Below are 22,005 nucleotides of genomic sequence, written 5' to 3'. Positions count from 1 at the left end.
CAAATAAGAGGTTTTACAAAAGCTGTAACCCATTTTCTCTTTTATTTCTCACTGGCAAATTGTTTCCCTGACCTCCGTCAGAGTAAGCTCTGCAAATCAAGCAGACATGTTTAAAGAGAAATACTCATTTCAGATGTACCACAATGGAATAATATCCACTAATTCTATTCTCATTTACGGTAAAAAGAACTGGTATATGGGTCATGTAGAGTTTAAATTGCAATCGGATCCAGGGAAAATGCGCACATGACTTTATAGGAGAACAGTAACCCTAACAATATAAGTAGTTGTTAAAAATGCACTGGAGCTGATTTTTGACTAACAGTCCAACCATTCATGCAAGTCTGGTCTGAAAGGTCAAGTGTAAATAGCATTTAGTCCATCAGGGGATAACCAATTGGCATAATTATTAACAATACCAAGTCCTGACTGAGATAAGCAGAATGGAGGACACTCAAGGTTGGGACAGGAAAATTCATTGGCACTTCCATGTAAGCAGACTGAGATAATGTAAAGGGTGAGGTAGAGAAAGGAGAAAACATTCAGGAAGCCTTTAGAAAGCTTTAATCCAATGCATGTAAGCAAAGTTTTCACCAGTCTAAATATTCCATCAGGCAAAAGGTACACACACACACACACACACACACACACACACATAGCTTCTTCCCAGCCATTAACACACTAATGAACAGACTCTCTAATTTCAAACAATGCTGACCTCTTTAATATTGATCTTGCCTCGGGTACATCCTGTGAGATGTTACCTGTATGCCTCTAAGTCCTTTTTCATCCTATCATCTGTCTGTCCTTTCTTACTATGGTCTGCCTGTATTGCTCATAAACAGAGCTTTTCACTGTACTAAGGTTCGTGTGACAATAAATCGCTCAAATCAAATGCCCTCCTGCTTTTTTTCTCTTCCTGTAATTGTATGATGCCCTCTAGTGGTAATCAGGTTTAAAAATCTCTTCAGTAATTAGATTAGATTAGATTTCCCTTCGGCTCAACAAGTCCACACCGCCCCTTAAACATCTCACCCACACCCATCCCCCTAAAACCCACACACCCCTGAACACTATGGGCAATTTGGCATGGCCGATCCACCTAACCTGCACATCTTTGGGCTGTGGGAGGAAACCGGAGCACCCGGAGGAAACCCACGCAGACACAGGGAGAATGTGCAAACTCCACACAGACAGTCGCCCCGAGGCTGGAACTGAACTCAGGTCCCTGGTGCTGTGAGGCTGCAGTGCTAACCACCGAGCCACCGTGCCGCCCAAATCAATTACGGCATTAAAACTTCAGCCAGTTGCGTTATGAATTCGACACTTCCTCAATGGATTTTTCTTTCTGTGACTATTTAGGCAGATATCAAGTCTATACTGTTACGTAATCAAAAATCTCTAACCACATTCCATTAGCAAGAACAAAATGTCCAAATAGAACTTTCAAACTCCTCCATGGCATGCAATGGTCAAGATTTATTTCTTTTAGTAGCCTATGTAAACACACTGTCATATTCTTTGCAAGTTCCTGTGTGGCTAGTTTAAAAAAAAGACCTAAATACTTAATCAGTTCACATGTATAAAAATTGGGCAAGTCTTTTCAGAAATTGCAAAATTTAACTTTTATAATCTGAAAGAAACTGTGTATAAGTAAGGGAATTGCACCTATGGGTCAGATGTATGAGCAGTAGCATCTAATTTATCATGCTACAATTATTTTTACTTATATAATTCTTTTAACAGTAACATCCCAAAGCACTTGAGAAATGTTAGCAAACATAATTTGGTGCCAAGCTACATAAGGAGGGATTAAGAGAAGCAAAGAATAGCTGTGTCAAGGAGGCACACAGGAGCTGAAGCAGACCATTAGATTCAAGACTGCTCCACCAATCCACAATATCATGACTGATCCACGTGTGGTCTCATCTCCACTTTCCTATCTGCACCCAACAACTTGCCACTACCTTATCAAACAATTAGCAATCTAACTCAGTATTGAATAAACTTAAATTCTGGAGAAGAGAATTCCACATTTTAATTATCTGCAGAGAAAAATCTCCTGCCCTGCCTTAAAACCTCTTAATGCTGGTTTCCCTACAAGAGGGAACATCCTCCAGGTATCAATCCATCACGCCTTTTAAGATCTTGTAGTTTTAATAAGATCAACTCTCATTCTACTCTAAACTTCAATGAATATGGGCCTAACCATTCAGCTTTTCTTCATTATGTCTTACACCTCAGAAATGAGTTGAGTAAACCTCCATCTTCGATCTGCCTCCCCTTCTCTCCCTATTTGTTACAGAATCCTCTCCCCATCCCCCTTTTCTGAAGGGTCTAGGCCCGAAACATCAGCTTTTGTGCTCCTAAGATGCTGCTTGGCCTGCTGTGTTCATCCAGCTCCACATTTTGTTATCTGAGGAAACCTACTCTGACCTTTTTCAGAAGCAATTATATCTTTGTCAAATAAGCAGACCCAAAGTATACAGTATGGTAATGCTGTAGTAAAACTTCCCTACCTTTATATTCTCTTTCTTCTTGTAATAAACAGTAACATTCCATTTGCCTTCCTAATCACTTGCTATAGCTGCATTGCGACCTGCTGACGATTCATGTATGTAGGCATCTGGATCCTTTTCCCACTGAATCCCGTAATCACTCAAATAAAATGTAAGCTGTTTTTCCCATTCTTACTGCCTAAGTGGATAAATTTACATTTGTCATGTTGTACTCAGTTATTTTTCTCTCCACTCACTCACCCGTCTAAATTCCTTTGCATACTGTCTAACTCCGCTTGATAAATTATTTCCCTGCCTATCTTAGTGTCGACCGCAAATTTAGCTACGTACCCATACATTTGGTCCCGTCACCTAAAACATTTATATAGATAGTAAATAGTGGAGATGCAGCACTGAGCTTTGTGCAACTCCATTACTAACAGCTTGCCACTGAAAATTATCCATTTATCCCTGTTCTCTGCTTTGTTATTTAACTAATCCTCTACTCATGCTAAAATGCTATCCCTCAAACAATCTGCTCTTTATTCTATCCAGCAACGTTTGAAATGGCAGTTCTTCAAATGCTTTTTGGAAATCCAAGTGGGCTACATTTGTTAGTTTCCCTCTATCCACCATGATGTTACTTTATCTAACGCTATTTACTGCCTGATCATATTGTGATTTTCTAAATATCTTACTAACGTTCTAATAATGGATTCTTCCCAATGATAAATGTTTGACTAAACGGCTTTTAGTTTACTGCTTCCTGCCTTCTTCTTTTTTTGAATGAAAGGTGCTACATTTCCTTCCACCCAGACCACTGGGATTCTTCTCGAAGCTAAGGAATTTTGGAAGATCATAACTGATGCACCTACTACCTATACCACCACTTCTTTGAAGACTGGAGGAGACAGGCCATCCAGTTATGTGGATTTGTAAGCCTTCTGTCCCAATAGTTTACCAAGCATCTCACTCTAGCAATGGTGATTGTTTTACATTCAGCCCTCTCTGTGAACTCTTGATTTTTAAAAATGATTTTAAGGAGGATCTTAAAGGAAGAACAAAGAGGTAAAGAGTGAGAGAGGTGGAGATATTTAGGGTGGGAATTCCAAAGCTCGTGGTCAACACAGCTAAAACAGTACAGCTACCAATGGTAGAGATGGTGGAGTGATTGAAATCTGCCAGGTAAATTATCAAATAAAATCTAACTATATTCAGCACAATCAAGTTTCTGATTATAAAAATCATTAAAACAATCGCATTTTAGCTGATTCACAGCTTCGATGTTAGTTATTTCCTCAAAGTGCTTTGAGTCAATCTCTCATGAAAACATTCTGGTTTGCAGAGAGTGCTACAAGTCGAACAAAGCCACTTTTTGATTTAGACCTTTGGTCAACTGTGAAGCGAACTGCATTTCCTTCTGGCTCAAATAGATTTCCTGGAGAGAAACTAGTCTCCTCACTGCAATACTGGAGCAAAGAATCCAATGGGTATCTCAATGCTGCACAAGATTGATTATTTACACCCTCAGTCACAATGCTCCTGTCACTACTTGTTTGAATTGCTCAGTGTGTCAGGGTAACTGCAAAAAGCCTGCCCAGGAGCTTTTCTGCTTAGCGCTAATTCAGCAATGCTTTGAACCCCTGAACCAAATAAAAAATTTAATTTGGATTTGGATCAGAAATTGGTTCTGCAGGTCCAGCGTGCCCATTCAAATGACAAAAGCAGCTTCGACAATATAATCACGGGGCACGTGCATTGCATTTATCAGCTTGCTCAAAGGGCAGGATTCCAATCTAAAGGCTGAACTGGTATCAGCATTTGGAAAAATGAGTTTACTAAGCTTATCAGGACGTTACCTAATAGCCAGAAAGTCGACAAGCAAAGCATCAAACATTTTGATAGTATGAGGGCTGCAGTGTTGAATTTTAGCTCCAACCTGTACACCATTTTTATCCAGCAAGCCGTATGTGATTCATGGTATCTGCAAGTGTATCACAACAGTCAACATACATACGATAGCAGCAGCCAATGCTGGAAATGATCATTTACTACGGAAGAATTGCTCTGTACTGATAATAGTCAAGTCTATTTTTTAAAGCAATGCTGCAAAGGCCAGAGCTCTGTTCCATCTCAGTACATAGAGTTTTGATGCAGAGTTGTGAGAATTTATTATGACAATCATGCTCACTACTGTTCATCCTGAAAATTCTTAAATGTAATTAATTTTGCCCCTTTCAAAAAGAAACTCTTAAGTATCAATCACAGCTTGAAGTGCCCTTGAAGAACTGTGTCATTGCAATGAATCATGGAGTGCAGAAGTCTTTTTATCACTAATTCGTTGTCTGGTTTAAGTGATGAGTTACTGATGGAATCTTCTGTGTTGAGAGAAGGGAAAGGTCTGCATTTGTGTATCACCTTCGACAACCTCTGGACATCCAATTGACAATCAGTACCTAATTCCTCAGAAACAGTGATCTGAAGTTTGACTTTGTCTCACAGGAAAGAACGTAAAAGCTGAAGACAAATAGTGCAAAGATTTTTACTGTGCATCTTCTGACGTGTGGTTACAGACTGTGATCTAGGAAATGTTGAAATGGGGAACAAGGATGGGATTGCAAATATAAATCATAACATTTTCCTCCTACAACACTCTCATGGAAATTAGTAATGCTTATTACTTCCCCAAGAATAGCAGTGGCACTCAAATATCTTGCCCAAATGGTTGTTTCCATGTCACTCAGTCTAAATATTAAAATTTGTTGGCTGTTCAATCATGCAGAGCATCCAGCCAAGCATGGTGATGTTCTCTCCTCATTGTCATATACACACTCCATCAAAACTCATTTCAGGAATGTGGGTATCAATGGCACACCAGCATTTACTGCCTGTCCCAAAGTCACCCTTGAGGAAATGGTAGTGAGCTGCCCTCTTGAACTGCTGCACTCTGCCTGCTGTGGGTTGACCCACAATGCCATTAGGGAGGAAATTCCAGGATTTTGACCCAGTGACAGTGAAGGAACAGTGATATATTTCCAAGTCAGGATAGTGAGTGGCTTGGAGGGGAGCTTGAAGGTGTGTTGCTCCCACATAACTGCTGCCCTTGTCTTTTTGGATAGAAGTGGCCGTAGGTTTGGAAGGTGCTGTCTGAGAACATTTAGTGAATTTCTGCGGTGTAGCCTGTCGGTAGTACAGACTGCTGCAACTTGGGTGTTGGTCATGGAGGGAGTGCATACTTGTGGATGTGGTGCCAATCATTCGGGTTGCTTTGTCCTGGATGGTATCAAGCTTCTTGAGTGCTGTTGGAACTGCACCCATTCAGGGAAGTGCGGAGTATTCCATCACACTCCTGATTTGAGCACTGTATATAACGCACAGGCTTTTGGGAGTCAGGAGGTGAGTTACTTGCCACAGTATTCCTAGTCTTTAACTTGTTCTTGTAGCCAGTGCCTTTGTAGTGAGTTCAATTGAGTTTCTGGTCAATGGCATCACCCAGGATGTTGATAGTGGGGATTCAGTCATGATAACACCATTGAATGTCAAGGGGTAGTGGTTAGATTGTCTCTTATAGCTGATGGTCATACCCTGGCATTTGTGTGGTGCGAATGACAACTTGCCAGCCCAAGTCTGAATATTGTCCAGATCTTGTTGCATTTGAACATGAATTGCCTCAATATTTGAAGAGTCATGAATGGTGCTGTGCAATCATTGGCCCACTTCTGACCTTATGATGGAGTGAAGGTCATTGATGAAGCAGTTGAAGATAGTTGGGCCTCAGACACTACTCTGAGGGTCTCCTGCAGACATATCCTGGAGCTGAGATGACTGACCTCCAACAACCACGCCAGGTATGACCCCAATCAGCAGAGAGTTTGCCTCTGATACCCATCGATTACAGTTTTTTTTGGGCTCCTTTATGCCACACTTGGTCAAGTGCAGGCTTCCATTTAAGGGCTGTCATTCTAACCTCACCTTACTTTCAGTAAGAGTTACACTATTACAGTCATCAGAGCTTAATTATGCTTCAGTAGTGCAAAGATGCTCTGCCAACTATTGTGTAGTGGCAGTAGCCTAGTGGTTAATCCAGAACCCAGGCCAAAATTCTGGGGACATGGGTTTGAATTCCACCCTTGCAGATGGTGAAATATAAATTTAATAAAATTTGGAATAAGGAGTTGGTCTAATAGTAAACATGTGCCTACAGTCAATAGTCCTAAAAACCCATCTGGTTCACTCATGTCCTTTAGGAATTCTGCCTGGTCTAGCCAAAGTGTAACTCCAGACCCACAGCAATGTGGTTGACTCTTAATTGTTCCTGGGAAAATAGAAATGGGAATTCAATACTGCCAGACAGCTATGGCCACATTCTATGAATGAAAAGAAAGTAACCTGGAAGAAAGAAATGCTCAAATTCAATATTCTGAGGTTTATACTTCCAAATCATCAATATATCCTCTTCCTGGTATCTGGCTGGAGAGTGAACCAGATTGGTTCCAAAGTTGGTAATTTCTGTACGATTGTCTAAATCCCCGTGCCCACCACTACCTCTGTTCATGTGCTACCAAAACCCTCATCTATTTGGCTGTTTCATGCTCTATGCCTGGTCTCCCATCCTTCATAAACTTGCACTTATTCAACACACACCTACAAGTGAAGAGGTGCATGTCAGTCAGCTTGAAATACTTTGCTTCTCCCTACAGATGCCAGCCAACCTGATAAGACTTTTTAGCAGTTGTTACATCAAGAGCAATGAATATAAAAGCATAAGTAAGTTTGAATTTGTGTCAGATGTCTAACAAACCACAAGTGGGAGCATAGTTTGCAGTTCTAGTGTTCTATAACCGGAAAAATATTGGAGCAATGAAAAGATTTGTGAAGATTATACAATAACAAGAGATTATGCAGGAATCATCAATATTAAAGCTTTGTCAGTGGTACGTGGGAGGTTGAAGATGGAATCTGAGAAAGATTTGCAATATTGGAAAAGCTTAACGAGAGGATAAATAGTGATGATTGCTTCCACTACCTTGGGAATGAGCAATAACAGGAACAAGCTCAAAATACTTAAAAGAACAAAGGGGATGGTTAGAACATTGTTTTCACTGAAAGCTTTACTAGAATATGGCAGCCGGAATTAGGCTAGAGATGCTTTACACAACCATCACAGACATGATGGGCTAAATGCCCTCTCCCTCTGCACCGTACATCATTTCATGCCTCAATGAAAACCATTCCATAGGAAAATGCTTGGACAATATGTAATGTACAAGGGTGAGTACTGAAAAAGAAATAGAAAAATATCAGAAAAAATAATTTGCAGTAGATAGCCTGGTACATCAAAGAGCAATTACGAGCAAAGCTATTGGAAAACCATGTTTCAGATCCAATTATCCTTCTTCAGAACGTAACAGAAGGTATGATATAATTAAAATTGTAGATGCTGAAGAAGGTAGAATTAGAGTGTTGCTGGTATTTAAAGAGTTGTTAGCCTGGAGGAAATTGCTTAGGTATAAAGGTATAGCTAGACACAGTAAGAGCAAACATTGCCAATTGCTACTCGGATATCCTGGTGGCTTCTGCTCCTTCTCATATCTTCAGAATTAAGAATCAATATTATGCTGATATCTCCAAAACAAATTTCAATCTGTTTTTTGTGCTCTTTTTCCTCCTCATCGCAATTAGAGTATGTCGCAATTTATAATACACAAAGTCATCTTGGGCAGCCAAACATAGCCTGGAAAGTGAACTGACTAATTATTCTGCAGTTATTAACAAATTCAATTAAAGTGTTTGTGTTTGGGAAACACGGCTGCCACTCTCAGAGATCTCTGTGGTCCATCATTTTGCTAATCTATTTTGCTGTGGATTAATGAGTAACTCAGCTTCTAAAATGAAAGCACACCGCAGATCTCAAACAGGTTTTAAGGTAGGAAAAGCATTTTGCTTGTATTAGAGAAATGAAGAGCGTTTTACCTCAGTACCGTTACAGTCTCCACCCATTGTTCTTGCTGACTCTCCCATGGGTCCTGAGTAATCCAGTCTGACGTCTCCAGGGCACGCTGAACCATTGCAACACGGTGCTTTGCTGCCACCAATCCTTTTTTGCCATATTTGTCATTAACTGGGGAAATGATGCCCTTGATAACTTTATACAGTCCTGTAAAAACAAACTGTTGAATTTCAGCTCCAATGTGAATCCACCCCCAACATTCAGCACCAGCTGACTTTCAGTTGAATAACTGTGTGAATGTACTATATGATGAGATAGGTTTTCAGTCATATTATCTCTATCCATCTCGGTCACTGTGAGAATGAGAAAACATGTTTACTTTCCAAAAACTTAGCGCATTCGAAGAACACAATGTTCTCTTGAAAACTGAATGACTGTGTTTGGTCCCTTCTTTACCGTGCATGACCCTTTCTGTTTCTACAGGGCAGTACACATATACACCATTAAGAACAGAACGAGAACTATATGGTGTTTTTTAGGCTTCTGTACTACTACACACCCTGCACAGCTTAGCAAGAAAATTACACTTCAGTAATGGTGTAGAAAAGACTGCAGCTTTTTGATATATCGGAGATGTGACTAGGAGAATTAGATATTGCCGTGGATGTTTTGGTTGTGATGACTTACTCGGTTCTGGACAGACATCACCAGACTGAAACTCATTCAGAACAGGGGAAAACCCACAATATAAAGCCTACTAAGTCTGTGGGAAAGCGGAGGGTCAGCAGTGAACGTCATGCCGTCACCACTGACTACGAGCTTTGCTTCAATATGTGACTTGTGATCTCACCCACCAGGTCTGGGTGCTTCCATCTGATACAATTTCGATGAGCAGAACAACTGAATGACTAGGCAAATGTTGTTCTATTTCCAGTTCCACATGTGTGACTGTGTGATCACTGCCCTCACTACTGCCACTCCACATTCGCACCAATAATATGGATGAGCTTAAAGACACGCCACCACTGCAAACACAGCTTCACAGATAGCAGGGCTCCAACAGCAACATTAAAACAAACAGATAACTTTAAAAACCTGCCTCAAAAGTGCTCTTGATTTCCTAACAACAAGCAGTATATCCTTATAAGAACGTGCATCTAAATGAATAAGAGATGCAAAGACGTACAAATCTATCCATTTCAAACACATTGACTTTTCAATTCAAAGTACAAATAGAAGGTTCAACAATAATACGGACAGTGTTCATATTCACCATCCTGTAAATGCCAGCTAGGAAAATGATTTTCTTCATTAACAGCAAATAGGACATCTTCTAAGAATATCCTACATGCTGCATTTCAGGGCTTCCCACACTCTGGGACTAGACGAGATTTTGGGGTCACCAGCTCCAGGCTGAGTTCTGACAGTTGCAGGAGCCCTTTAAGTTAGTACATGTTTATCTTTGATTGGCGGGCACTGCCGAATTCACTACACACCCATTCACCACTGCATTAACCCTTTGAAAGGACAGGCATCTGTTCTGTTTTTGGAGAAACTGAATTTTGATGAGGGGATCAAAGGAGGGAAAGATGAGGAGGTTAAAGAGGGAAGACAGGGCCTTTCACATCTGTTGCTACAATGGAAGCCTTCCTTCCTCTGTCTCATGGCTCACTAAAGGATCTCTTTCTGTCCCCAGAAACTCATCGCACTCAACAACTTGTAACCCCCAAATTTCCACCCAGAGTCACATGAAGTCAAAGGCATTAAAATGGCTTCACACCAGTATAGAACTTGGGAAAGACTGACATATTCATTCCATATCATTCAGACAACAGATTGTCATAGATATATCACAAAATGGCTCCTTTCCTGGTAGATAGCTACAGTAGTGGACAACATTTCACTCATTGAGAATGGAGAGCAGAGCACAATCAAGCACATTTTTATCACTGCAAACAACCAAACACCAAATAAAAGGAAGAAGTTCAGTAGCTCAGCAAATTTCACGTTCTAAGGCTTTATTGTTCGACACGTTTGTAAGAACAATCTTCCGCATGGGACACATCTTCAGTGCTGCATTGCAGAAAAAAAGGTTGAGGCTGTTTGTGGTTGGTATAAACAAAAAGAGAAAGCTACCTTCATGCTTGAAGTGTGAAACAAAAATAATCGAAAGATGCTAGAAATACAGAACAGTTGCTCTAAGAAATAAACAGATTTAAAGTTATAGATATTAAGCTGTTTCTCCACATGCCTTTTTTTAAAAAAATCTAACACCAACAGAAATATGATCATCTGACAGTTCCAGTTCTGCCTGCCTCTTATGGGTTATAGCTATTCAGTCACCTGCTCAGCATTTTCTTCTTTGATGAAAATGTAAGTGGTTAGACCACAAAGCATCCAGCATTCTGTTAGCTGATCCAACTCATACTGCAGTCTAGGATCAGGGCCTTCTGCCAGGTTGCACTGGATTTTCTGGTAGTGTTTGATCAAAACTGGCAATAACCAATGTTGCAGGTGAGGGGGAGGGGGAGGGGGAGCAGAAGAGAGAGTTATTGGGGTCCAGAAAAGTTGCAGGCATCAGGGGAAAGTTCGGATGTTCAGTCCTAGCTGGGTGGTTGAGATCTAACAGGAAGACTGGGGGAGGGGGGAAAATCAGGTTAGGATCACCAAGGGGTGGGGATTTAGGGTGGTGGGATGGTTAGAATCTTGTTTGGGGATTACATGCTGCAGTTATCAGGAGTCTAGGGGTGTAAATAGTTAACTGTGATGTAGTTGCCACATACTACAAGATAACAGTATTTAAACGTAAAATCAAATCTGCTGTGAAAGTTTCATTTTAGTTTGTTACATAAGCACATCCCAACAGCTCACCTTATTTATCCAAATCAATTCTCACCCAACTAACCCTTAATTAGTCAGAGATAGCAAAAACTGCAGACATTGGAGTCAGAGACAACACAGTGTGGAGCTGGAGGAACATAGCAGGCCAGGAAGCATCAAAGGCACAGGAAAGTTGACATTTCAAGTCAGGGCCCTTCTTCAGAAATTAGTGTTTGCTCTTTGGAATTAACCATTACCATCCTGAATCATATAAAGGAATATTTGTAAGGTAATTTGAAAAAAAAATTACATTAGAAAGCACTGCCAGAGAGCACAGATTTGTGGCAGAATGTGTGTTCAGTGATATGTAAAAATGTTTTAAAAGGAACTCCACAGAAAAGGAAAGTTTAAAAGCGTTACAATTTGCTTCTGGATTGCTAAACACACCTGAAGTAGAATTAATAGCCTGGGAGTCAGACTTCAACTCTTTGCTGTGCCACTGAACTTCTTCCTTTTATGTGGTTAGTTAATTGTGTAATTTTGATTTGTTGGTGTTGAATGTTATTTGGTGTTTGGGTGTTTGCAATAATAAAAATATGTTTGATTGCGCTCTGCCTTCCATTCTCATTGAGTGAAATGTTGTGCCCATCTACCAGGATTACCTGGACTGCCTAAGATAATCCATTAAAACTACCTGGGAAATGCTTAGGGCTGGGAAACATCACCAGGGAAATGGGGCAGGAATCCAGTATTGGATTCCAACAATCATTTATAAAAGGTCTGCAGTCTCCTCAACTGAAAATCCAGGCCCGAATACTTCTATTTACTCAGCTCAAGATATTGCATGTTTTATTAACCACTTTTTCAATCTGCCCTGCCAACGTTACTGGGTTAAGCACATCCACTTCAAGTCCCTGTGCCCCTGATAGAACTAGATACATTATTTGTATTGCCTCCCCTTGTTCTTCTTTCCAACATTTATGACTTCATAATCTGTCGCACCAAATTTTATGCATCACTATGCATCAACCTGTCTACACCCTCTTGAAGTTTATTGTAATAAAATCCAATTTCTGTATCACGGTGAGCTGGGAAATCTGTGAACATGTAACATGTGGGGTGTAGGACATCCCATTGCCGGCTCCATTTAATTCTACTTAGTAAGCAGGAACAAGCTGCTCTTGAAGTAACTGAAATAATTCAAGGGCCAATGAAGAGTAGTCTGAGTGTGTAGTCAAAAGGGTAGCTGCAAGAAGCTTTAACCCCCAGTAACCCCAATAATATCCGTAATCCCAGCAGTGACCACCATTCCTGCCCAACACTGCTATGATGACAGAAGTGTCAGCTGACATTCACCTCTCTCAAGTGAAACTTCCTCCTGGGAGAGAGGGGAATGCCTTGCTTTAAAGCAGCTTAACTTAATGTTCCTCACAGGGTTAAACTGCTGAGAAGCAATTATCACTGTGGTGAGTTGAGGGTCTCACCACCAACATCTTAGCTGGGCTATCGCAGACCAGGTGGCATCAGAAATCTGGTCTTATGGGGTCAAATGCTGCTGCACAGAAATCATTTAAAATGAAGAACGTCAATTTAAAGCTCCCGTGAAATCAAACACTTCTTGAAGTACTGGTGGAAATTAACTAACAACTGTTCTTTATCCACTGGTTTATGTCACCTTGTATAATTTTGTATAAATTACAATAAATATGCTTTATAGCTTATGCTGAAGTATGCTCTGCAAGCATATTGGTGAATGCACTGTTGAGGAAAGTCAGTTGACTTTATTAAATGCTGATGCAATTTGAGACGAGGGTTAATCCTGTATCATTTTTTTCTTAACTCACGAGGTACATCATTGTCAATTTCAAGGAAGCTCAGATCGTTGCCACAAGTTTGAATGTTGGAGGAAGCCTGATGGTTACTGAATAGTTGTAGCATTTTTTCCAGCGACCCAGTCACTCACTACCTTTCTCAAAATCTTTCATACTAAGTTGTGCAACCTTCTTTCTCAGCCAGGAGTGGGATGCCCACCGGCAACTTTGCCAGCACAACAATCAAACCAGTACAGCAACAACTTGTCCCTGGTTGTGAAGTCAGTAACAGGGCAGCTGGTATATAGGCTATACACTGCCAGCTTCTTGGTTTCAGTTATATTTTTGATATGCTTGCAATCTTGAAATTAAGCACTGATGCCAAGTTATCTGGAACCACATGCTTTTGCCTTCCTTCCATCTCCCCATCTGCCACTTTCCACAGACTGGATTTTCATTAGTAAATGTTCTATACACCAGCTTGGCCTTTGACACTGTTGCTTATCAAGGTCACAGAGTATATGCATATGCAGCAGATGGCACTTCGCCTCAAACAAAAGTTTGGTCTCAGTACAACTGTTGCAAAGCACAACTCAAGAATGTGTTAGAGATAATGGGAACTGCAGATGCTGGAGAATTCCAAGATAATAAAATGTGAGGCTAGATGAACACAGCAGGCCAAGCAGCATCTCAGGAGCACAAAAGCTGACGTTTCGGGTCTAGACCCTTCATCAGAGAGGGGGATGGGGAGAGGGAACTGGAATAAATCGGGAGAGAGGGGGAGGCGGACCGAAGATGGAGAGTAAAGAAGATAGGTGGAGAGAGTGTAGGTGGGGAGGTAGGGAGGGGATAGGTCAGTCCAGGGAAGACGGACAGGTCAAGGAGGTGGGATGAGGTTAGTAGGTAGCTGGGGGTGCGGCTTGGGGTGGGAGGAAGGGATGGGTGAGAGGAACAACTGGTTAGGGAGGCAGAGACAGGTTGGACTGGTTTTGGGATGCAGTGGGTGGGGGGGGAAGAGCTGGGCTGGTTGTGTGGTGCAGTGGGGGGAGGGGACGAACTGGGCTGGTTTAGGGATGCAGTAGGGGAAGGGGAGATTTTGAAACTGGTGAAGTCCACATTGATACCATATGGCTGCAGGGTTCCCAGGCGGAATATGAGTTGCTGTTCCTGAAACCTTCGGGTGGCATCATTGTGGCACTGCAGGAGGCCCATGATGGACATGTCATCCAGAGAATGGGAGGGGGAGTGGAAATGGTTTGCGACTGGGAGGTGCAGTTGTTTGTTGCGAACTGAGCGGAGGTGTTCTGCAAAGCGGTCCCCAAGCCTCCGCTTGGTTTCCCCAATGTAGAGGAAGCCGCACCGGGTACAGTGGATGCAGTATACCACATTGGCAGATGTGCAGGTGAACCTCTGCTTAATGTGGAATGTCATCTTGGGGCCTGGGATGGGGGTGAGGGAGGAGGTGTGGGGACAGGTGTAACATTTCCTGCGGTTGCAAGGGAAGGTGCCGGGTGTGGTGGGGTTGGAGGGCAGTGTGGAGCGAACAAGGGAGTCACAGAGAGAGTGGTCTCTCCGGAAAGCTGACAGGGGAGGGGATGGAAAAATGTCTTGGGTGGTGGGGTCGGATTGTAAATGGCGGAAGTGTCGGAGGATAATGCGTTGTATCCGGAGGTTGGTGGGGTGGTGTGTGAGAACGAGGGGGTCCTCTTGGGGCGGTTGTGGCGGGGGCGGGGTGTGATGGATGTGTTGCGGGAAATACGGGAGACGCGGTCAAGGGCGTTCTCGATCACTGTGGGAGGAAAGTTGCGGTCCTTAAAGAACTTGGACATCTGGGATGTGCGGGAGTGGAATGTCTTATCGTGGGAGCAGATGCGGCGGAGGCGGAGGAATTGGCAATAGGGGATGGAATTTTTGCAGGAGGGTGGGTGGGAGGAGGAGTATTCTAGGTAGCTGTGGGAGTCGGTGGGCTTGAAATGGACATCAGTTACAAGCTGGTTGCCTGAGATGGAGACTGAGAGGTCCAGGAAGGTGAGGGATGTGCTGGAGATGGCCCAGGTGAACTGAAGGTTGGGGTGGAAGATGTTGGTGAAGTGGATGAACTGTTCGAGCTCCTCTGGGGAGCAAGAGGCGGCGCCGATACAGTCATCAATGTACTGGAGGAAGAGGTGGGGTTTGGGGCCTGTGTAGGTGCGGAAGAGGGACTGTTCCACGTAACGTACAAAGAGGCAGGCATAGCTGGGGCCCATGCGGGTGCCCATGGCCACCCCCTTAGTCTGTAGAAGTGGGAGGAGTCAAAAGAGAAGTTGTTGAGTGTGAGGACGAGTTCAGCTAGGCGGATGAGAGTGTCGGTGGAGGGGGACTGGTCGGGCCTGCAGGATAGGAAGAAGCGGAGGGCCTTGAGGCCATCTCCATGCGGAATGCAGGTGTACTGGGACTGGACGTCCATGGTGAATATGAGGTGTTGGGGGCCAGGGAATTGGAAGTCCTGGAGGAGGTGGAGGGCGTGGGTGGTGTCACGGACGTAGGTGGGGAGTTCCTGGACCAAAGGGGAGAAAATGGAGTCCAGATAGGTGGAGATGAGTTCGGTGGGGCAGGAGCAGGCTGAGACGATGGGTCGACCAGGGCAGGCAGGTTTGTGGATTTTGGGAAGGAGATAGAAACGGGCCGTGCGGGATTGGGGAACAATGAGGTTGGAGGCTGTGGGTTGGAGGTCCCCTGTGGTGATGAGGTCGTGAATGGTGTTGGAGATGATGGTTTGGTGCTCGGGTGTGGGGTCATGATCGAGGAGGCGGTAGGAGGTGGTGTCGGAGAGTTGGCGTCTGGCCTCGGCGATGTAGCGGTCAGTGCGCCATACTACCACTGCGCCACCCTTGTCTGCGGGTTTGATGGTGAGGTTGGGGTTGGAGCGGAGCGAGCGGAGGGCTGCCCGTTCTGCGGGAGAGAGGTTGGAGTGGGTGAGAGGGGTGGAGAGGTTGAGGCGGTTAATGTCTCGACGGCAGTTGGAGATGAAGAGGTCGAGGGAGGGTAGGAGGCCTGGGGGTGGTGTCCAGGAGGAGGACTTGTGTTGGAAGCGGGTGAAGGGGTCAGTGGAAGGAGGGTTGGGTTCCCGGTTGAAGAAGTAGGCATGGAGGCGAAGACGGCGGAAAAACTGCTCTATGTCCAACCGTGACTGGTATTCGTTGATGTGTGGTTGTAGGGGGACAAAGGTGAGCCCCTTGCTAAGGACTGACTGTTCGTCCTCAGTCAGTGGGAGGTCTGGGGGGATGGTGAAGATGCGGCAGGGCTCAGTGTGGCTGTCTCCTCTGGGGTTGCTGGCTGTGGAGGTTGTGGGCGGAGCGATGAGGTCGTCGGCCGTGGGTGGGGTTCCGTCGGCGTCGACCGTGGGCGGGGTTCCGTCGGCGGTTGGAGGATGGGGGTGGGCGGCAGCAGCTGCGGTGAGGGTGGTGTGTGGGGTGTTGTACCTGGACGTGGAGGTGGTGACTGCAGCAGCGGTTCCGGAAGTTCTGTGGCCGGCGGGAGGCGGATGTGACGTCATCGGTGGGGTCTCCGGCCGTGTCCTCATGGTCAATGGCGGCGGGTGCATGGTGGGGGAGGGGCAGGGACAGAGTCGGGATTTGGGAGGCGCAGGAATCCTCTTGTGGGTGGCAGGGGCCCGTGAGTTGGTCTGGACACCAAAAATCGTGAGTACAACCACCTCACGGGCTTCTGTCACCCACAAGAGGATTCCTGCGCCTCCCAAATCCCGACTCTGTCCCTGCCCCTCCCTCACCATGCACCAGCCGCCATTGACCATGAGGACACGGCCGGAGACCCCACCGATGACGTCACATCCGCCTCCGCCGGCCACAGAACTTCCGGAACCGCTGCTGCAGTCACCACCTCCACGTCCAGGTACAACACCCCACACACCACCCTCACCGCAGCTGCTGCCGCCCACCCCCATCCTCCAAACGCCGACGGAACCCCGCCCACGGCCGACGGAACCCCGCCCACGGCCAACGCCGGCGGAACCCCGCCCATGGCCGACGGAACCCCGCCCACGGCCGACGCCGGCGGAACCCCGCCCACGGCCGACGGAACCCCGCCCACGGCCGACGCCGACGGAACCCCGCCCACGGCCGACGACCTCATCGCTCCGCCCACAACCTCCACAGCCAGCAACCCCAGAGGAGACAGCCACACTGAGCCCTGCCGCATCTTCACCATCCCCCCAGACCTCCCACTGACTGAGGACGAACAGTCAGTCCTTAGCAAGGGGCTCACCTTTGTCCCCCTACAACCACACATCAACGAATACCAGTCACGGTTGGACATAGAGCAGTTTTTCCGCCGTCTTCACCTCCATGCCTACTTCTTCAACCGGGAACCCAACCCTCCTTCCACTGATCCCTTCACCCGCTTCCAACACAAGTCCTCCTCCTGGACACCAACCCCAGGCCTCCTACCCTCCCTCGACCTCTTCACCTCCAACTGCCGTCGAGACATTAACCGCCTCAACCTCTCCACCCCTCTCACCCACTCCAACCTCTCCCCCGCAGAACGGGCAGCCCTCCGCTCCAACCCCAACCTCACCATCAAACCCGCAGACAAGGGTGGCGCAGTGGTAGTATGGCGCACTGACCGCTACATCGCCGAGGCCAGACGCCAACTCTCCGACACCACCTCCTACCGCCTCCTCGATCATGACCCCACACCCGAGCACCAAACCATCATCTCCAACACCATTCACGACCTCATCACCACAGGGGACCTCCAACCCACAGCCTCCAACCTCATTGTTCCCCAACCCCGCACGGCCCGTTTCTATCTCCTTCCCAAAATCCACAAACCTGCCTGCCCTGGTCGACCCATCGTCTCAGCCTGCTCCTGCCCCACCGAACTCATCTCCACCTATCTGGACTCCATTTTCTCCCCTTTGGTCCAGGAACTCCCCACCTACGTCCGTGACACCACCCACGCCCTCCACCTCCTCCAGGACTTCCAATTCCCTGGCCCCCAACACCTCATATTCACCATGGACGTCCTGTCCCTGTACACCTGCATTCCGCATGGAGATGGCCTCAAGGCCCTCCGCAACTTTCCCCCCACAGTGATCGAGAACGCCCTTGACCGCGTCTCCCGTATTTCCCGCAACACATCCCTCACACCCCGCCCCCGCCACAACCGCCCCAAGAGGATCCCCCTCTTTCTCACACACCACCCTACCAACCTCCGGATACAACGCATTATCCTCCGACACTTCCGCTATTTACAATCCGACCCCACCACCCAAGACATTTTTCCATCCCCTCCCCTGTCAGCTTTCCAGAGAGACCACTCTCTCCGTGACTCCCTTGTTCGCTCCACACTGCCCTCCAACCCCACCACACCCGGCACCTTCCCCTGCAACCGCAGGAAATGCTACACCTGTCCCCACACCTCCTCCCTCACCCCCATCCCAGGCCCCAAGATGACATTCCACATTAAGCAGAGGTTCACCTGCACATCTGCCAATGTGGTATACTGCATCCACTGTACCCGGTGCGGCTTCCTCTACATTGGGGAAACCAAGCGGAGGCTTGGGGACCGCTTTGCAGAACACCTCCGCTCAGTTCGCAACAAACAACTGCACCTCCCAGTCGCAAACCATTTCCACTCCCCCTTCCATTCTCTAGATGACATGTCCATCAGGGCCTCCTGCAGTGCCACAATGATGCCACCCGAAGGTTGCAGGAACAGCAACTCATATTCCGCCTGGGAACCCTGCAGCCATATGGTATCAATGTGGACTTCACCAGTTTCAAAATCTCCCCTTCCCCTACTGCATCCCTAAACCAGCCCAGTTCGTCCCCTCCCCCCACTGCACCACACAACCAGCCCAGCTCTTCCCCCCCCACCCACTGCATCCCAAAGCCAGTCCAACCTGTCTCTGCCTCCCTAACCGGTTCTTCCTCTCACCCATCCCTTCCTCCCACCCCAAGCCGCACCCCCAGCTACCTACTAACCTCATCCCACCTCCTTGACCTGTCCGTCTTCCCTGGACTGACCTATCCCCTCCCTACCTCCCCACCTGCACTCTCTCCACCTATCTTCTTTACTCTCCATCTTCGGTCCGCCTCCCCCTCTCTCCCTATTTATTCCAGTTCCCTCTCCCCATCCCCCTCTCTGATGAAGGGTCGAGGCCCGAAACGTCAGCTTTTGTGCTCCTGAAATGCTGCTTGGCCTGCTGTGTTCATCCAGCCTCACATTTTATTATCAAGAATGTGTTGCCTCCTCCGCAGAAATAACAAAGTCTGCTTCAAATTCCCTTCCCTCCCTGCCGCGCTAACCTGGTAAAGGTAAGCTGCAGTGCTTGGTACCCTCAGTCTGCTGCCTGTATGCTTGTGAGTTAGCTTTAAAACAGTCTGCACCTTCCACCAGTACGAGTAAGTAGGTTGGCCGGCACCCTGCATCCATCAGGGACAAAGTATGTTGAAAATCTACTCAACGGTGTGCAACTGGCTTAGCTAACCACAGACCTGGCTCAACTACGTCAAGTAGTAATTGCTCTTCCTCTCCAAGCATTTGTTGGGCCCCTGTGGTGCAAAAAAACTTCACGAGTTCAGTATTCCTTTGGAATATACCAACAAGAGGAAAGGTAGGGAAGTATCTGAATCAAAGTGGGACATTCTGAGGGTACTTTGAATATGTTGGAGAGATAAAATGGTTTTGGAAAAGAGTTCCTTTCAGTTATGCAGCTGTATGCTGTCTCTTGTAGATATTATCCATAAATAACCAAAATCTCTACATGCTGATTACACTCTAATTTACCTCTTCTTCATCTGTAACTACACTGTTCAAGAAACGACTGCATTCTGTAAAGGAATAGTAATAAGATCAAACTTGTTGACAAGTTCTGATCAGAAACTAATTTACCACTTCCATCAGCTTCAATTGTTCATTCAGGCTGGCCTTGCCACCTGATAAATTCACCAAACTGTTTCAATCTTAAATGGACTCCACGTCATACCATAAGCAAAATTGCCAATTTTCAATTTTAATCCATGGTCCAAACCTGGATCTCCAGCTGGGGTCTTCTCTTCTCAGATCTGGCCTGATTGACTACGCGTTTCCAACCTTCCTGTCAGGTCTGATTTCCAGCATCAGCAATACTTTGATTTTTACCTCTTTCCCACATCTGTGACAACATCTCCATCAACCATTCCTCATCTCCATCAGCCCCCAAAACTCTCATTCATGCCTTCATCTGTTTGAAGTTTCAAATCCCTTACTGACGTCCTAGAATTTACCTTTAAAAAAAAAAATTCCCGATTTCTCCAAAACTGTTCCACCAGCTCACTGTCAAACATTAAGCCTGGAGCACCAATTATCAGTCTTCAATTACATGACAAAAAGATGTTTTTTTCATGGAGGCTCAATAGTTGGTGTTTAACACTTTGACAATGGAAAAGTACAGAGAACCAGAGCAGTTCCCAGTATTAGTCATAATGCCATAAGGTGCAAGATTTTTGTTTTATTATTCATTCATGAATGTGGGTGTTGCTGGCTGGGCTAACATTTATGACCCATTGTTAATTGCCCTTAAAAAGATGATGGGGAGAAGGCAATATTTTTAACTCCAATTCATGATGTAAGTTTTGGCATGAGAGCAAAAGGTGATCAGGGGAAAAGCAAACTGGCATAGGGGTACCTTACTCATCTCGTATACAGTATGACCATAGATCATCAGATACAACACTACCTTTCTTCATTATCATGATGACATTCAGTTGTAAGCTCAGCATACCACTGACTTAAAACCTATTCAGCCAGGCTAAACTGCTAGTGAGCAGAGATTGTAGAAAGAAGAAAAATCAAAGTTTCCAGAATCTACAATGAATGGCAACCATGGGAATCAGAGATTTATTGTTAATGTTAGTTATGTGAATTAGAGATGCGACATTAAAATGTGGGAATGCCCCAGGGGTAATATTTATGTTAGGAGAAAGATAATTTATCATAGATTGTTACAATTCCAGTTCCTAAGGACCCCAAGGGTGTAATACTAAGAGACATCCCCATTCTTAATTTGACACATGAAAAAAGATAAAATTAGGAGTGCCAATAACCAAAAGAATATTATCATATTCATAGAAAGGAGTTGGCAAGTGTAGTCCTAGAAATGTTGATCAGACGTAGCAACATCCACTTTAAATATTAGCTCACTAGCACGTCCACAAGACAGAACACTTATAAATGGTAACAATTACGACCTACAACAATGCAGCCTCAACATCAATTTAGAGATTGCATTGATAGATCTAATGCTAAAGCTATAATTAAAGTAAATTGAAGCCTTGTCATCTTTTACTTATAGCTATGTTTTGAACTGAAATCTGGCTGGCTTTATAATTTTTACAGCTAAAGTTTTCATTTTCCTGGATTGGTGAAATTAGCTTTCTCTCAGCATCATTAACAACTTGTGGATGTGAGTTTGCTCGCTGAGCTGGAAGGTTAGTTTTCAGACATTTCGTCACTTTTTTTATTTGAAAAAATATACTTTATTCATAAGATGTACAAAAAATAAAACATATTTATACATCTACCCAGTCATGCAAGCCTCTCCGGGTTACCCAGGGGGTACGTACACCAACTAAAGGGAAAAAAAACAAAAGAAGAAATAAACAAAGCAAACACCCCGGCAGTCGTCACCCTGCACAGTCTCTGTTGGCCCGCGACCAGTTGGGGAAGGCGCCAGCTGGGCCCAGTTACCAGATAGGGGCCTTTTTTCTATTCTGGACAAGGGGTTTCATACGGTGGTTTTTCCCCACCGCGCCTTGGCGGCGGCTGCCCCAAGCTTTAGCGCGTCCCTCAGCACGTAGTCCTGGACCTTGGAGTGCGCCAGTCTGCAACATTCGGTCGGGGTCAGTTCTTTCAGCTGGCAGACCAAAGAGCGTCTTTCACCGCA

At 45.4% G+C, this 22,005-nt stretch overlaps 1 protein-coding gene across 10 annotated transcripts in view; it reads right to left on the bottom strand.

Annotated features, from left to right (window-relative positions):
- LOC125457503 (nicotinamide/nicotinic acid mononucleotide adenylyltransferase 3) overlaps nucleotides 1-22,005 on the bottom strand; it is a 78,721-nt gene that overhangs the window by 37,164 nt on the left and 19,552 nt on the right. For all 10 annotated transcript variants that reach the window (XR_009446648.1, XR_007248652.2, XM_048541773.2 and 7 more), the window contains one exon: nucleotides 8,472-8,655. Coding sequence is in view for 8 of the 10 variants with exons in the window: in XM_048541773.2 (XP_048397730.1) it covers nucleotides 8,472-8,655 (184 nt within the window). In the remaining 2 variants the exon portion in view is untranslated. The remainder of the gene's footprint in view (nucleotides 1-8,471; nucleotides 8,656-22,005) is intronic.

The sequence above is a fragment of the Stegostoma tigrinum genome, chromosome 14 (genome assembly GCF_030684315.1).
Source record: "Stegostoma tigrinum isolate sSteTig4 chromosome 14, sSteTig4.hap1, whole genome shotgun sequence".
Classification (NCBI taxonomy): domain Eukaryota; kingdom Metazoa; phylum Chordata; class Chondrichthyes; order Orectolobiformes; family Stegostomatidae; genus Stegostoma; species Stegostoma tigrinum.
The sequence above is the reverse complement of the archived record's forward strand: the minus strand, read 5'-3'. Positions and strand labels throughout refer to the sequence as shown.